Raw genomic sequence first — 19204 nt, 5'->3', positions numbered from 1 at the left:
GGTGTTGTTATACACGTCTCTGGGAATGTGTGCTACACACACGCATACACACACACACTCACTCATACACACACACACACACACACACACACACACACACACACACTATGGCCCCGATTCTTTAGATCCTAGTTTTTCTCTGCATCAATGTAATGAGAATATTTTTGTCATTGTATCAATGAACATTTGAGTGTTATAAAATGCCTCAATGCAAAAAAGAAAATAAGTCCAATATCAATTTCTTTGACAATTTCTTTTTATCTTTTGCTGAGATATGGATATTTCTACAGTCTGACATGTATGTGTTTAGTCACGCGTGCAGGAAATTACAGCATAAACTCAGCAGCTTCCTTCCTGACAGAGACTGAATGATGATGAGTCAGAATGAGTTTCTGTGGTCTGAAGAACTTCACCAGAACTACAGATCAGACGGCACTTCACATGCTACACAAATACACAACTCTATTGACCCTAAAGCTGCCAGTTAGGTGGCAGTGAATGTGTTAATAAGTCAATACTCCCTCACACATCCAGTCTTCAATGAACAGAAGAGTTAGAAAGTGAGTGACGCCAACATAAAACGTGTAAAATTATACGTGTACTCTTAGAAAACTACACAAAAATCATAGTATCATAACAGTGGAGTTACTTTAAAATAAAAAATGTTTTATAATTAAATATTCTTAATTTCTTTAAAATGACAAGTGGTGCTATGAAAGAGACAATGTATGAAGAAGAGAAAGAACTATATGAAGAGTTTTTGTGTGTAATAATACTTCATTAAGACAGTTATCTCGTGATATTGCCTTTCGTCTGTGATAACTGGATCTGAAATGATGCACATCAAGAGAACAACGGTCCAAAATAAAAATAATAATACGTTTGAGGTCAGTAAGATTTTGTACAAAAGAAATAAATGCTTTTATTTATCAGGGGTGCATTAAATTGATCAAAAGTGACTGTAAAGACATTCGTGACAAAAGATTTCTGTTTCAAATAAACTTTCTATTCATCTGTGAATCCTGAAAAATAAAATGCATGATGCTGAAAATACAGCGGAGCATCTCAGAAATAAATGACACTTTAACACAGATTCACACAGAAAACATCCACTTTAAATTGTAATAATTTTTCATAATTTTTATTATTGGTGTGGTCAAATAAAAGCAGTCCTGGTGAGCAGAAGAGACGCTTTCAAAAATCTTACTGACCACAAACATTGGAATGATAATGTATAACAATATTTGAGATTAGATTTGAGTTTAAAATCTCTAAAAGCATTCCTTCAGTTTAGTTGTCGTGTGTATGTGTGTGTCTCTCTGTCTGTGTGTGTCTGTGTGTGTGTGTGTGTGTCTGTGTGTGTGTAGAGCATAAGTGTAAACACAGGTCAAGACTATTTCCAGCAGGTTTGATTACACACAGAAGAGCAGTCTTTCACAACACAATCATTGCCAACATCTTAATAAGCGGAAACATACTCATCTTCAAATCAGCTTTTCATCTGGTCAGTCTAACAGTGAAATGAAAGCTTGAATGCAGTCAGTCGAATGTTTAAAGGGCCGTATGAAACTCTAAAGTGGAGTAGGATGCGTCTCATTTACCTCCCGCTGTCTGGAAACTAAACCACACGTGCAAAGTAAACACTGCAAGAAAGGACATTGCTTTTATATTTTATTCTATTTACAGCACATTAAAAAAACTCCAGCATGTCGAGCAGCGGCGGATATAAAGTGCTCGACGCTTGCAGAAAGTCCAGCTGGAAAAACACACCAAACCTGCGACCTAGAAACGCTCGAGTCCCGCAGGTCTCAGCAAACACACGATCACCAGCACGCTTTAATAACACACACGTCTCTCCAGATCTCCAGTGGAACATTTCAGAAGGAGGAAAGCAACGTAAACCGGGCGTAACGTGAGAATACAGTGTACACAACTTCCTGAAAGCGTGCTTTAATCGAAATCTCCATCACAAAAATGATAAATCCCTTCAAAAGCGATGGGTTGGCTCCTCCGAGAGTCTGCAAACTGGGGTTCGTGTTCACAGCAGGCCACCAAGGTACGGATAAAGTGCTTCTCTCATCATGACACATTAAATAATTAAAGCAAAACATCACAATCAGAGTGAAAAAGAGACAAACGAGAGAGAGATATATTACTTGGAGAGGACAGAGACAAACTGACATACTGCATGATGTAAGACCTACATGATGCTAAAAGGAATTTCACATTTTCATCATCTGAAGAAACGGACACACTAAGACTCATCGTTTTGTTTTATAATATGGATATTTGTCAGTCCGTTCAGTCAGATCCTAAACAGACGTAAGATTTATGAGAAACAGCAGCAGTGTGATCTTACAGGAGGCCAGTCACCGGTCGAGTGTTTTCTTTTTGTGAATAAATACATTCGGATTTAGTGTCAAGCTACTTGTTCTAATATCATGTACGTCCTAAAAAAACAAACATAAGATGGAGAAACAAATGGGAATTGTTCGCTCGGAGGTTCCCACATTCTCCTCGTGGCCCTCGAACACAGTCCACGCATCGCATCCAACAGCCACGTGTGGAGGGAAATAAAGCACCTTCCCTCATGATATCCGTGGCAGATGAAGGCGCTCTCCGTCCGGGGAGATCACCACGTCCTGGGAGCACCTGCAAAACCCTGAATGACAGCCAGTCCACTACCATCCTCGTGATCTGCAGAGAGAAAACAAGCAGATGCATGAATGGCAAGTACAGTATTCAGTATCTGAATATTCATTAACCTAGTAATTGCATGAACTATGTTCATATATGCTTGCAACCGCTTGCAATGTATTCTTTGTAAATGGTGGTGCAAAAAAAATACATGCATCAAAATGCATGCATAAGCATAAATAATGCATACAAATTCATAATAATGCATGCATTTAAAAATGCACAAATGACAAATGCATGCATTAAAATGCATATAAAAATGCATGCATAAAAATGCACAAATTATGCATCAAAATGCATGTATAAACAACCATGAATGATTCATATTAATGCATGCATAAAAATGCACAAATGCTGCATAACAATGTACTGAAATTTGAATCTGCAGATATGTTGTCATGCAAAGCACAGTCTAGATGAGACTAAATATGGCTGGATGGAAATTCAGGAGTGCAAACACTGGCAGTGGGAGCGGCTTGTGCACTTTAGCCAATATTGAACCAAGACAGCATCTGATCCTCAATAAACATGAGGTGACCTAGCAATCTCCAAAGAGACTGAGGCCATGGGAACCAACTGGGAAGTTAAAGATGTTTCTATTCTCAACTAAACACATCAAGCCTACTTTTCTCAATAACCTTTGGAGACAATGAAATGTAAAGAAAACGCACACCTAAAAACACAAGAGATGCACCCATGCGTTCCAAACCTGAATCACATTCCTCTGTGGAACACAAAAGGAGATGTTTAGAAGGATGTTCGTGCTGCTCTTTATCACACATCTATAGAAGATTGGGAAAGCCCTGATCAAATCAGTATTGAAATTATCTAAAAGTACTTAAGACAGCAAAAAGAGCAGCATCAACACACCAGAACATTTACTTTTGTGTTTCACAGAAGTAGGAAAATAAATGCTCTCCTCGCTCGGTTGAATAAATAAATGTATATAAGCGGTTTAGAGTTTCAGTCAAAATAAATGTTTATTGGTTTAATATTTTTAATTCAATAAATTCATGTTCATGGAATGCGCCATTAGTAGTACTAATAATATTTATAAAGTATTTATAAAGAATCACAAAACTTTGGGCTAAATTGCGCAGCCCTACAAATAAAGCAAAACATTTTTTTTATTGCAAGCAATTTTCTGTCCACAAGGTGGCAACACTGGCCTCAGACCTTTTTTTACAGGCAAAAAATTAATAGAATGGAACAACAACAAACGACCAGAAACACAACAACAAAAGTTCCCCAATGCAAGCGCTTGGGTGAAGCTTCTCAGAGACTCATGCAACTCTGTTTTTAAAAAGTGCAAAGATATTTTATCACTCATCACTTCAAGAGAGAAACTGGGAAAAGATCAAACTTTCTATAGCGCATGAGTCGAGTTCACTCAAAACTGAAGCATGCTTTGCTTGTCATTAGACGCAAGGAAAGACAAGAGACTCACCTAAGTCTCGCAGTGAGCCAGTAGAGATGTGATTTCGGCACCCATGTGTCCCACCGCCTTGGCGGCCTCCATAATGGCACGGCGGTACATCCCTTTCTTCTTCCGGTTAAAGCGTGACCTGAAGAATTCGCGGAACGGTGAGAGTTTGGCAACTGAGAGTTGGGAGGTGGTGGGAGAACCGAACCAGGAGACTTTAGCTTCAGGCCACGGAGCATCGACCTCACCTTCTTCTCTACGAGCGCCGCTAATACTGAGTATCCGCGCAGGCCACCAAGGAAATCCGTGGATCTTTCCCCAAACAACATCACCCACTGTCACGGCATGACCTTCCTCTGTCACCCATTTAGTCATGCTGCGAGTGTGCAGTCGTACAGTTAGAGGCGGAACAGTCTTACTTTCCCCTTGAGAGGAAGACGAGACTGCGATATCGTCGCCTGGAGCGAGATCACAGATTTCCGGCGACGTTCCGTCGGAGCTGAACGACTTGGACTCGTCGAGACTGTCACTGCTGCACACGGAGAGGCTCGAGGAGTCCGCTTTCCTCTTCCGGAAGTTGATGAGTAAAGTCAAGTCTCCGTGTCGTTCCACTTCCTCTCCCGACCAAAGCTCAAGCGAACTCTTCTCCACACCATCTTCCGACTGAGAGTTGGGAACTCTAGGACTTTTCCTCCGAACGCCATCCACCAGTTCTGCCTCGTACACGGACACCTGCTCCGCTCCGTCAGCCCGGGATCTCAAGCGTATCTTGGGCGAAGGGGCGTCAGGATTACTCAACCTTGGGAGCTTGAGTTTGGGAATGGAAATGGTAAGACCCGTTCGGATGGAGTCTACAGGAGGTTGCACGACTTTTTGGGATTCCTCGGAAGCGTTGTGCTCTCTGTGGCCGTTCTGCAGAAGCTGCTTCGGACAGAAGGGTTTGACAGAACCGTGAACCCTCGAGGGGATCTTTATCACCTCACCTTTGCCTTGTGGAGTGCTATAAGAGATCTTAATCACGGGGCTATGGGGAATGATGCTCCCTCCGGGAAACTTCTCATCATCCTTCTTGTCCTTCCGGGAGCGTTTGCTGTCATAGATCGCTGATTCCTCTCGTCTCTTTGACTCTTTGTTGTCTCCGTCCTCCTTCCTCTTGGCTGGGGTTGATTTAGTGTCCTCTTCAGATTGAGGAGCGTTCTCCTTCCTGGACGTCTTGGCCTCCGTTGGTCCATCTTTGCTCTCCTCGTCACTGTTGAGTGTGTTTTTGCATTTCTCGCACAGCACCTGCCGAGGTCTCAGTCGGATTGTGCTCATGGTCATCCGTCCAGGTTCTCGACTTCGTCTCTTCTTCCTCTTGACTGGACGAGGTGGTGGTTGTGGTACCCATTGGTTGTAAGTGTGCCGGACCCACATGGGCTGAGGAAACGGGGCGCCTTCGAAGTACGGCGGGTACGAGGGCTGACCCGGCTGCACCGGGATGGGTACCGGGACGGGATGTCCCACCTCAGGCTCCGTGTTCTCATCTTTTGGTCGCTCTATCGGCTGACTGACGGGTTCAGAGGAAACCTCTTCCCTCGAGACTTCACAGTCCGCTCTCAATACGAGGCTCTCGGATTCAGATTTTCCAACAACGTCTGGAAGGCAAAACAGCCCAGTCCTACAGAAAAGAGTGGAGAGGGAAACATAAGGACAGTAATTGAGAGAGTAAGGGTTAATTACCAATAATACTGTGCTTCTTTGACACAAAAGCTTCCTGGTGTTCTGTTTAGACTTTTCATTTTAAAAGCCACTAGCAGCAACAATTGGACAAAAACAAAATAAGGACAATCCTAGTTTTCTGACATTCCCCAGTCTAACATTGTTTGGACAAACAGAGTCGAGATAGCATCGAGATACTGAGCCACATTTTTTTTTTAATTTTTTATGCAATAAATAGTTATTTTAGCCTTGCCTTGGCAACTATCTGAAAGAAAACATTACCTTTTTTATATTACTTAAGTTAATGTTTATGCATTTTGTATGGTTTTGTATGTAGGTTACAATAATAAGCCATCTAAGACCGTCACCTTTAAATGTCCTTATTTTTAACATGATCACACTTTTGCAAAACCTTTCCACGCTCAAGAATGGAAATACACGATTAATCATTTCTAATGGCAAGCCGACTCTTGACCAGAAAAACCAGTTAGTGAACCAGTCATATCATGCACAGAGCCACTCCTACATGTGTTATAGCCTTTAAAAAACACCACAGATATTCCTCCATCTCTCAAAACTCTTATTCTCAGAAACTAAGAACTTCATGGTCACATTTGAAAAATACAACAGAATGAAGAATAATTGTTATTATTATTATTATTATTATTATTATGTGCACTGTGACACATTAGAGGGAGGGGGGGTGAAATGCTATTTCATGCACACTGAGTTTTTTACACTGTTAAAGAGTTGGATTCCCATGCTAAACATGGACAAAGTTTCAAAAATTAAGTTGTACGTTTGAAGGAGTATTTCTGTTCCAAAAAAACCTCTTCCGGTTTGTCACAAGTTTCTGAAAGTTTTTTTCGAGTATGGCTCTGTGTGACGTTAGATGGAGCAGAATTTCCTTATATGTGTCCTGAGGCACTTCTGCCGGAAGAGCGCGCTCCCGTATAGCAGAGCACTGAGAGCACAACAGACTTCACTGATCAGAGCGAGAGCGTCGAGAGATGTCACAAAAGAAGTGTGTTTTTGGTTGCCAGAGCAAGACAACCCTGCACAGATTACCAAAAGAGAAACAGCATTAAGGGACCAGTGGATGGAGTTTATTTTTACAGAGCATCAACGGAGTTGTGCAAGTGTTTGTGTTTGTTCCCTGCATTTCGAAGATGCTTGTTTTACAAACAAGGCCCAGTTTGACGACGGATTTGCGTATCGTTTATTTCTTAAGGATGATGCAGTCCCAACGAAAAAGGGTCACGATCCTGTGTTGTTACCGCAGGCGGTGAGTAAAACTGCTTTAAATATCTCTGCCTCCTTGTTAGTGCGTCCCCTCCCATCGGAGACCCGGGTTCGAGCCCCGCTCGGAGCGAGTCGTTGCTGCTGCTGTTCTCGTTCAGTTTCAGCCTTCACAGCTGTTACAGCTTCCAAACGCTCTCAACTCAAAAGCCTACTGGTGCTCGTGATTCTTTAGCTCCGCCCACACGTCACGCCTCCAGCCGCTCGTGTTTTTCCGGGAAAAATCGGTACAGACTATCTTTCTCTTATGAATATAATAAAACTAAAGACTTTTTGGAGTTATGAAGGATGCAGTACTACTCCATAGGTACTCAAGATTAACAGGAGATTGAGTGAAAACCAGCATTTCACCCCCCCTTTAAGCACATTATCTCCCCAACACCTCACTACTGTAACTACAAAACAAAAAGCTCCCATTTTGGTGTCTCCATAAAACAATTAACAAATTATTTTTTTTTTTTATACACAGAAAGCATATTAAATGATTTTTAGTATATGTGACCCTGGAGTCTTAAGTTGCTGGGGCATATTTGTAGCAATATCCGAAAAAACTTTGTGTGGATCAAAATTATAAATTCTTCTTTTATGCCAAAAATCATTAGGATATTAAGTAAAGATCATGTTCATGAGGATGTTTTGTAAATTTCATACTGTAAATACATCAAAACTTCATTTTTGATTAGTAATATGCATTGCTAAGAATTCATTTGAACAACTCTAAAGATGATTTTCTCAATATTTAGATTTTTTTTCTCCCTCAGATTCCAGATTTTCATGTAAATGTAAAAATTTACATTTAAGACTTGTTTTGTGTTCCAGGGTCACATGACCTACAGTTACACTGACATTTTAGTTGGCGTTTTCTGTAAATGATGGTAGAAATGTATGATAGTCATTAGTTTTTACTCAGAATAAAAAAATAATAATAATAAAAAAAGATTTACAGTTGCATTAAACTTTTGTTTTGATGTTTGAAAACCCCTTTTTGTGTCTTTAACCCAAACTCAGAATAAAAAAAGGTAATTGCGACTTTGTCTTAATTCTGACTTTCCTTCATAGAATTGCGAGTTTGTCCCAAACTCCTGATTTTATATTTTTCAGTTCAATTCAGATTTATTTTTTCTGCCTGGAGCCTGAAGGTGAGCATGAGTCTGAGCTGTGCGCGGTTAGAAGCGACAGACAAAGAGACCAACGGGGACGAGATCCGGAGCCCCCTCCACCTCACTGAACAAAAACAATCCCATAAACCACCGGGACACCGGAGAGACCCAGGAGACCTGCTTGTTTTCACACCCAGCTCTGAAATCTGATTGTGCAGGGATTATTAATTTAACCTCAGAAGGAAGTGAGAGAGGCATAAACACCAATCGTCTGATGTTTGATGCAAAATAAAACGCCCAGCCCTGAAGCGTCGGTCTTCGAGGCCTTCATACGACCGCTGTAGGTGTAAGAAAACCCTTCATTACATAATCAGAATATTTATAACAGCTGAGATGTTCACGACAGACGATGGTGCTATTTAAACACTCCCAGGCCTCTAAGAGAGGAACACTTGCTGATTACTGACACTACACTCATCACGGTTTGCTCAGAAACTAAGAAATATTCTACGATAAACATTTAATATACTTCTCTTCAGCTTATTTTAGTGCAGTGAAAAACAACTGGTGTAGAAACTTCACAGCAAGGTTCACAAATTATTATTAATGAAACGTCAACTAAAAAATTAAATTTAAATTTTCAAAGTCAAAAAGTAAATATTTTCTATTTTCAAAACACTTATTACTTTTTTTCAATGCATGCAGCACGTTTTTCATTTCTATATTATTTTTTAATTATTACATTTTTTTATTATTAATATTCAAAGGAAAAAAGACAAAATTGTAAGATTATGTCACAAATACTTTTTAAATACAATGTTTGTGAAACATCAAGTAACACATTAAATGTGAACTTTTCAGATTTATTTTTGGTGTTTTATGCCTTTATTTTGATAGGACAGTAGGTGGACAGGAAGTGAAGGAAGAGAGAGAGACATTTTGGAGAAGAAAGACTGAAATAGATCTTCAATGCATTCTGCTTACTTTACATTTTTAAGTTAATTCAGAAAAATTAAATAAGCAAAATTATTTATATCTCACAGTTTTTTTCGTAGAATTGCAAGGAAAAAGTGTGTCAAAATTGCAAATACCTTTATACATGTATTGGGGCATAATTGTAGCAATAGCCTAAAATATATTGTATGTGTCAAAATTATAGATTTTTCTTTAATGCCAAAAATAATTAGGATATTGAAGATTATGTTTCATGAAGATATGGTTTTTTTTCCTACTGCAATTTTCTCAATATTTGGATTTTTTGCACTCTCAGATTCCTCATAATCTTTATTTAATTATGTTTCATACTGCACACACTCAGGTTTTGTGCACAATCGTGTAAAGCACGACTCGGGGAATGTAAGGTTGAGCGCACTGCATTGTGGGCCACAGTATTCTGTGCCATGTAATCTCTAGGTCATCTACTGACACAGAAAGTGTGCAGTTATGATATTCTGAACACAGCGAGCGGCTCCAGAACACGAGCAGGACGTGACACAGGAAGATAATACAGGAACAAGCACATTTCAATGCGGTGATTTCACAAAAGTTGCATAAAACGGTGAGGAAATGACACATTTGTGCTTAATCTTTCATAAAACGCTATTAATACTTAGGGTTTCCATAATAACAGCTGAAAATAAAACATAGTTCATATCACAAACTGTTAAAATATTTAACATTTAAGTGTGTGGAATAATGCAGAGTCTATAAATACCTGACAGCTGCTCATATTCAGACACAGATCCACCTTCATATGCTGTTTATAGTGAAATATAACCTTGTGAAGTGCTTGAGTGACATCTCACCTGTCTTTGTCTGACACAATTTATATTAAAACTCATAAAACCTCAAAATAATGTCATTATTATGAAGGAAGGAATGAAGTGATCTAATCCAGACAATGAGAGGTCACTATAAATAAGAGAAAAGAGGTCAATAAGCAAAGGCCTCGTGTGATTTTATTAGAAAACCATTGAGATTAAATGTCTCAAAGCGCATTTATAAGGATAAAATGAATAAACACGTGTGCCTGAGCAGTATTTGACCTTTAAACTGGATGAATGTCCAGGTATGCTCTCGAAACAATGGCATCTGGGCCTTCATGAGGAATACTGCTGATTTGACTCGATTAAACGGACTGCGTGATGCAATGCGTGCGCGTGCAAACATCAATCAGAGTCTCCGCTGGAAGTGATACAGTGAAGATACATTGTTACATGACAGAGCTCCAGGTGCTACATTAAACGCAGATGGGAGTTTTACTTACTCAAACATGTTCTGAGGGCAGAAAGGAAAATGATTGGTTTACAGATTCAACCAATGAAATTGAAGCAGAGGCGGAGTCAGGAAATTTGAACGTGTGGAAGGAATACTTCAGACAGATACGTTACTGACGCTTCGTGGGAGGCATTTATTGCAAGGTAAGTTCATTTACCATATATTCTCATGAAAAAAATGAAAATCTCTAACATTTTAGATAATTAGACACAGCATTATTAACATAAAAGATAATTAGCAAACAAAGATACACAGAACAAATAATCATGCATTTTCACTTGACTGCTTCATCAGTTAATTGCAGCAAAGCTGGTTATGAGGTAACTGGAGTAAAACATGCTTTTCCAATGTTTCCACGCTGTCTGTGAAACATAAATGAGCGAAAAAAGTACTCATTCGTATCTCCTTGACATTACATCAGTCAGTTAGCGTTAGCATTAGCATTAGCACTGCTATCAGGGCACGAGTACTCGATATAACTGTTATTTTTAATGAACTGTGTGCTGCTTTTAGGGCAGGAAAACTCCATATTCATATTGCTAGTATTTTACTAAACTATGTGCTGCTTTCAGGGCAGGAGTATTCAATATTCATATTACTGTTATTTTTAGTGCATTTTGTGCTGCACTCAGGGCAGAAGTACTCAATATTCATATTAATATTATTTTACTAAAATATGTGCTGCTCTCAGGGAACAAGTACTCAATATTCATATTACTGTTATTTTACTAAAATATGTGCTGCTTTCAGGGCAGGAGTACTCAATATTCATATTACTGTTATTTTTAGTGCATTATGTGCTGCACTCAGGGCAGAAGTACTCAATATTCATATTACTATTATTTTACTAAAATATGTGCTGCTCTCAGGGCACGAGTACTCAATATTCATATTGCTGTTATGTTTAGTGTAAGGTACTGCTCTCAGGGTAGGAGTACTCAATATTCATATTACTATTATTTTACTAAAATATGTGCTACTCTCAGGGCACGAGTAATCAATATTCATATTACTGTTATTTTTACTGATCTATGTGCTGCTCTCAGGGCAGGAATACTCAGTATTCATATCACTGTTATTTTAATAAACGGTGCACTGTTCTCAGGGCAGGAGTACTTAATATTCATATTACAGTTATTTTTACTGATCTCAGGGCAAGAGTACTCAATATTCATATTACTGTTATTTTTACTGAACTATGAGCTGCTCTCAGGGCAGGAGTACGTGATATTCATAGTTTTAAGAATAATCAGTTTTTTTTTTTTTTTTTTTTATTACATTTATAAATCAATAGAACATTTCTGCATTATTGAATGATCTTTTATTTTGTTTTCCAGTTACCTGGAGGAGCTGGCAGAAACAGGACAAATTAAAGGAACTAACACTGAAGAGGCATCTGATGCTGCTGGGTGCAAAATGGTGCAAAAATGGAGATGAATGAAAAATGGTGTGTGTTTGGTTCTACCTGATAAAAGCACATAATAGCCAAGGGTATTCGAAGGGTAATTGGTTCTCATGGGGACGTTAGTGATTATCAACATTTACAGGGGTTAGTCTGTGATTTTATTGCCATCTGAATCCAGAATGTCAATATTTATTCTCCCACAATCCCCATGAAAATCTCCAGCCGAATCCCAAGGTCATGTGTTAATTTAATCGCTGTCCAAATCCACATCTCTGAGATTAAATCATTTCAAAATTATCAGCTTAAAACCGTTTTCACCACTGTTTAACACCATATACTATATATATATATATATCACTGTTATTTTAATAAACGATGCACTGCTCTCAGGGCAGGAGTACTTAATATTCATATTACAGTTATTTTTACTGATCTCAGGGCAGGAGTACTCAAATTTCATATTACAGTTATTTTTACTGTTCTATGAGCTCTACTATTTTTGTTGAAATACTAACATGTTTACGAGAATACTTTTTCAGAAATGCTCCATCACAGTGATTGGATGCTTATTAAGAACAAAAAGACCAGAAAAGCACGTAAACATTTGAAATGGGTCATTATTATGGCAGTAACAGGTATGCAACACAAATTTTAAATATTTATAGGCCTACAATTACACACTTAAAAATGCAAACCAAGTAGCTTTGTTTGCCTCGTGTAAATAAGAGGTTGCATTTACTTATTAATGCTAATCTCCACATTTTTAATAACACCATCATTTCGAGAGATAAAATTTAAGAAACCATTTCAGCTATATTGGGTCTATTTTCCTTTTAAACCAGAGATTTAAATAAATAATAAATATTATATTATTACATTTAAATCTATTATTCCAAAAGTATGACATTTTATTTAGAGCAGACAACCATGCAACTGGCAATGTCTGCAGTGCGTTCCTAGGTTCACACATCTGTCTTCTCCACTGTGAATAAATCATCAAATCCATGAGTTATCACTGAGGTGTCATGTAAATAATTATTTCTATATGTTCATATGAATAACAATTGCCATCTGAATTGTGAGAGAAGTCCTGAGTTGAATTGGTGATACATAAATGTGATTTCAAAAGTTCCGGGTGTCAATCTTTGTGCAGCCACTTAATGTTCTCATAGGCTGTTGCAGAGAAATTAAGCCCTGTAATTCTAAAAATAACCAAAATGTATATATATATATATATATATTGTGCTGTAAATGTTGTTTCATTCAATGTATGTTGTACAGATTATTTGTGTAAGAACAAAATGAAATGTTGATTGAAAATAATCAGTTTACAGGTCAAATATTACAATAAAATAATCAAATATAATTAAGACTTCTTTCCTTTTTTAAACAATTACAATTACAAACAAATCCAGTGAATTAAATGCATGTACAATACACAGGAAGATTTCGCTGCAAAAGGTAGGTGCATCATTAAACTGCTGTAGTTTGAACATGCTCCCTTTAAACCAGGCCCTAGGTCGTCTTGCAAGATATCTTCTCAAAGCCAGTTTCAAGTCTCCAGAAGTGTTTGCAACGTCTTCCTGCATTTGAAATGCATAAAGAGTCTGGTTTCAATTTACACTGATGATTATGAAAAAATAAGTAAAAATATAAAAACAAAAACATTATTTTACCCTAAGTTTTAGTTTTGGACATTGAATGAACTTCATGAACATCCTCATTTTCATATATTTCCTGGACCAATTTCTTGTGTGGAGCAAACTTGTAAACCAGGAACATTACATATATGAACAACTCACTGTCCAGCATCTGAAATTTAGCAATGTAAGCAAACATAATTACTAGTAAAATCATAAAAATCACATTTCAACTCCCTCAAAATTGACAATTTCTTAATGACACATAATACATCCTTAAACCCTGCCATTTCTACAGCCTACTGTACTCTGTTTGGCCTCAGCTACAACTACAGTGATTGAGGGCAGATTAGAGTAGTAGACGTTTGAAGGACAGTCGATGACGTCCATAGGCTGGCATTATGCAAACAAACCTAACAGGTAACTGGTAACATAAAATGAGATGGGAGTTTCTGAAACTCATTTCAGCACAGTAGTTCAGAATCAGTTTTCTTACTTTTCAGAGACAAAACTTTATTTGTTGTGCAATTTGATCTGTAAACCTTTGCAGACCTTTATACATTTACAAACAGCTAAATTGCAATTCATGAAAAATAATATTTGAGGGGAAATAATATGGGCACTTATATCAGCAATAATATGGGCACAAATATCAGCAAGATTCTCAAATAAAACTAGAGGAGCTTACAAAGAAAGTCCAGAAATGTCCTTTCTCCAAGAAGGGACCACTGAAGACTTCTGCCTTTTCCAAGAATGTTATTCTGCAAAGAGAAGACAAACGACATGACACAGTCACAGCTGTAATAAAAACAAATGTATGGGCCCTGAGTCCAGCACATAGTTTAGTAAAATAATAGTTATATGAATATTAAACAATCCCACCCTGAGAGCAGGATAAAATACAATAAAAATAACAGTAATATGAATATTGAGTACTCCTGCCCTGAGAGCTGCATATAGTTTAGTAAAAGAAAAAAATAATATGAATATTGAGTACTCCTGCCCTGAGAGCAGTGCATAGATTATTAAAATAATAGTAATAATTAGTATTCCTGCCCTGAGAGCAGGGCATAGATTATTAAAATAGCAGTAATGTGAATATTGAGTACTCCTGACCTTAGAGCAGTGCATAGATAATTAAAATAATAGTAATATGAATATTGAGTATTCCTGCCCTGAGAGCAGCACATAGTTGAGTAAAATAATAGTAATATGAATATTGAGTATTCCTGCCCTGAGAGCAGCACATAGTTTAGTAAAATAAAAGTAATATGAATATTGAGTACTCCTGCCCAGAGAGCAGTGCATAGAAAATTAAAATAATAGTAATATGAATATTGAGTATTCCTGCCCTGAGAGCAGCACATAGTTTAGTAAAATAATAGTAATATGAATATGGAGTACTCCTGACCTGAGAGTAGCACATAGTTTAGTAAAATAACAGTAATATGAATATAGAGTACTCCTGCCCTGAGAGCAGCACATAATACAATATTGAATACTCCTGCCCTGAGAGCAGCTCATAGTTTAGTAAAATAATAGTAATATGAATATAGAGTACTCCTGCCCTGAGAGCAGCACATAATACAATATTGAATACTTCTGCCCTGAGAGCAGCTCATAGTTTAGTAAAATAATAGTAATATGAATATTGAGTACTCCTGCCCTGAGAGCAGCTCATAGAACAGTAAACATATGAGTAATATGAATACTGAGTACTCCTGCCCTGAGAGCAGCACATAATTTATTAAAATAACAATAATATGAATATTGAGTACTCCTACCCTGAGAGCAGCGCATGGATTATTAAAGTAATAGTAATATGAATATTGAGTACTCCTGCCCTGAGAGCAGCTCATAGAACACTAAAAATAACAGTAATATGAATATTGAGTACTCCTGCCCTGAGAGCAGCTCATAGTTTATGTAACGGAGGCCAGCAAGTAGTGCTGTGCAGGTAAACCTCACTCCCCGATCTCAAGAGACGCACTAGCGACAGACGGTAGTGGCTGTAGCCATTTAGCCTCCTTGTTAGTGCGTCCGCCTCCCATGCCGGAGACCTGGGTTCCAGCCCCACTCGTCGCGAGTGCGAGGAGCATCAGAGAGGACCCGGGAGAGAGGGGTTACATTTAGTAAAATAACAGTAATATGAATATAGAGTACTCCTGCCCTGAAAGCAGCACATAGTTTAGTAAAATAATAGTTATATGAATACTGAGTACTTCTGCCCTGAGAGCAGCACATAGTTTAGTAAAATAACAGTAATATGAATATTGAGTACTCCTGCCCTGAGAGCAGCTCATAGTTTAGTAAAATAATATTAATAAGAATATTGAGTAATTCTGCCCTGAGGGCAGCACATAGTTTAGTAAAATAACAGTAATATGAATATAGTGTACTCCTGCCCTGAGAGCAGCACATAGTTTAGTAAATAACAGTAATATGAATATTGAGTACTCCTGCCCCGAGAGCAGCTCATAGTTGAGTAAAATAATAGTAATATGAATATTGAGTACTTCTGCCCTGAGGGCAGCACATAGTTTAGTAAAATAACAGTTATATGAATATAGAATACTCCTGCCCTGAAAGCAGCACATAGTTTAGTAAAATAATAGTTATATGAATACTGAGTATTTCTGCCCTGAGAGCAGCACATAGTTTAGTAAAAATAACAGTGATATAATATGAATATTGAGTACTCCTGCCCTGAGAGCAGCTCATAGTTTAGTAAAATAATAGTAATATGAATATTGAGTACTTCTGCCCTGAGGGCAGCACATAGTTTAGTAAAATAACAGTAAAATGAATATAGAGTACTCCTGCCCTGAAAGCAGCACATAGTTTAGTAAAATAATAGTTATATGAATACTGAGTACTTCTGCCCTGAGAGCAGCACATAGTTTAGTAAAATAACAGTAATATGAATATTGAGTACTCCTGCCCTGAGAGCAGCTCATAGTTTAGTAAAATAATATTAATAAGAATATTGAGTAATTCTGCCCTGAGGACAGCACATAGTTTAGTAAAATAACAGTAATATGAATATAGAGTACTCCTGCCCTGAGAGCAGCACATAGTTTAGTAAATAACAGTAATATGAATATTGAGTACTCCTCCCCCGAGAGCAGCTCATAGTTGAGTAAAATAATAGTAATATGAATATTGAGTACTTCTGCCCTGAGGGCAGCACATAGTTTAGTAAAATAACAGTTAGATGAATATAGAGTACTCCTGCTCTGAGAGCAGCACATAGTTTAGTAAATAACAGTAATATGAATATTGAGTACTCCTGCCCCGAGAGCAGCTCATAGTTGAGTAAAATAATAGTAATATTAATATTGAGTACTTCTGCCCTGAGGGCAGCACATAGTTTAGTAAAATAACAGTAATATGAATATAGAGTACTCCTGCCCTGAAAGCAGCACATAGTTTAGTAAAATAATAGTTATATGAATACTGAGTACTTCTGCCCTGAGAGCAGCACATAGTTTAGTAAAATAACAGTAATATGAATATTGAGTACTCCTGCCCTGAGAGAAGCTCATAGTTTAGTAAAATAATATTAATAAGAATATTGAGTAATTCTGCCCTGAGGGCAGCACATAGTTTAGTAAAATAACAGTAATATGAATAAAGAGTACTCCTGCCCTGAGAGCAGCACATAGTTTAGTAAATAACAGTAATATGAATATTGAGTACTCCTGCCCCGAGAGCAGCTCATAGTTGAGTAAAATAATAGTAATATGAATATTGAGTACTTCTGCCCTGAGGGCAGCACATAGTTTAGTAAAATAACAGTTATATGAATATAGAGTACTCCTGCCCTGAGAGCAGCACATAATACAATATAGAATACTCCTGCCCTGAGAGCAGCTCATAGTTTAGTAAAATAATAGTAATATGAATATAGAGTACTCCTGCCCTGAGAGCAGCACATAATACAATATTGAATACTCCTGCCCTGAGAGCAGCTCATAGAACAGTAAAAATAACAGTAATATGAATATAGAGTACTCCTGCCCTGAAAGCAGCACATCGTTTAGTAAAATAATAGTAATTTGAATAGCATAAAATAGTATACATTTAAATATTGAATACTCATGCCCTGTAAGCAGCACACAGTTCATTAAAAATAACAGTCATATCAATATTGAGTACTCCTGCCCTGAGAGCAGTGCTAAAGCTAATGCTAACGCTAACTGACTGATCTAATTTCAAGGAGAGTTCTTTTGTCGCTCATATCGTTTTCACAGACAGCGTGGAAGCATTGGAAAAAGCATGTTTTACTCCAGATATCTCATAACTAGCTTTGGTGTAATCAACTGATGAAGCAGTCAAGTGAAAATGCATACTATATAATATTTAGTCCATGATTACTTGTTCTGTGCATCTTTGTTTGCTAATTATCTTATTAAATGTTAGAGATGTGAATTTTTTTCATGAAAATACATGGTAAATGAACTTACCTTGCAATAAATGTCTCCCACGAAGTGTCAGTAACATATCCGTCTGAAGTATTCCTTCCACATGTTCAAATTTCCTGACTCCGCCTCTGCTTTGATTTCATTGGTTGAATCTGTAAACCAATCATTTTCCTTTCTGCCCTCAGAACATGTTTGAGTAAGTAAAACTCCCATCTGCACATTAAACACACACGATCCGACACAAAAGAGTGCAGCTGATGCTGATGCTCTCCTCATTGTCTCTGAGAAAGGCCTGCTGCGGGGCCTGAGCGCACTAAAGTCTGGTTTTACATCAAAACACAAAGAAAGGCGACTCACTTTCTGCTGCAGTCCAGTAAGATGCCCGTGTAGCTCCTCTCTCGGTACGTGAGGGTCACCACCAGCGTGTCGTTAACGATCTGCTCGACGGTCACCGGGATCCGGGAGCCGGCCTGCAGCTCCTCCGCTACAGCCTCCATGCTCTCCTCGCTCGGTGTCCGGCTGGGCGTCGCTCGATCCCGGCCGCCGGAGCCACGGTCGCGTCGCTCTTCGCTGCTGCTGCGATCCGTCAACGCGCTCGAGACGCTCCTCCGGGACGCGCAGTGACGCCATCAGCCCCGGCGTGACATCACCGTGAAAGACGAGACCCGGAGCACAGCCGTCCATTCACAAACTAACGCCTCGCTTACACTTTCGCCAGGATTCACCGGAGAGAGACACCCACTGAACCATCAGAGGAACAAGAACTCATCAACCTGATTAAATCCAAAACTCCAGAAACTGATCAATTGGCATGACAAGTCTTTACCAATCTTTGCACACTATCATTTAAACCGACATTTGTCAGCAAGAAGTTTTTAATCATTAAAAAAAACTTTTTTTTATTTTTACATATTTTTTTTTTTTTTTTTTCAAATTTACAATTATATATATTAACATTACATTTACATTTAGCAGAAACTTTTATCCAAAGTGAGTTATGAATGAGGACAATGGAAACAATCAAAACCTACAAGAGAGCAATGATATACAAGTACAACTAGATATATATTACTATAGTGTTTTTTATTATAGAATTAATAAAAAAAAGAAAACAGATAGAATAGAAAAAGAATTGAGCAAGCTTTAAAAAAAAAAGAAAACAGTAAATGAATAGAGTGCAAGTCTAAAAGGGGCTATTCATTTGTAAAGAATAGAATTAGAATAGAGATGTGTTTTAATCT

The 19204-nt window shown here is 37.9% G+C and overlaps 1 protein-coding gene across 1 annotated transcript; it reads right to left on the bottom strand.

Moving 5' to 3' along the window:
* Positions 1-1654: 1654 nt before the first annotated feature.
* On the bottom strand, positions 1655-18780 carry LOC113076281 (PWWP domain-containing protein 2B-like). The gene is made up of 3 exons (XM_026248945.1): positions 18321-18780; positions 4145-5777; positions 1655-2697 (listed from the first exon to the last, which is right to left on the bottom strand). The coding sequence occupies exons 1-2, from the start codon at positions 18458-18460 to the stop codon at positions 4145-4147; spliced, it is 1773 nt and encodes a 590-aa protein (XP_026104730.1). The 5' UTR covers positions 18461-18780; the 3' UTR covers positions 1655-2697.
* Between the last annotated feature and the right edge of the window lie 424 nt (positions 18781-19204).

The sequence above is a fragment of the Carassius auratus genome, unplaced genomic scaffold (genome assembly GCF_003368295.1).
Source record: "Carassius auratus strain Wakin unplaced genomic scaffold, ASM336829v1 scaf_tig00019573, whole genome shotgun sequence".
Classification (NCBI taxonomy): Eukaryota; Metazoa; Chordata; class Actinopteri; order Cypriniformes; family Cyprinidae; genus Carassius; species Carassius auratus.
Note: the sequence above shows the minus strand (reverse complement) of the source record. Positions and strands in the feature narration are given on the sequence as shown.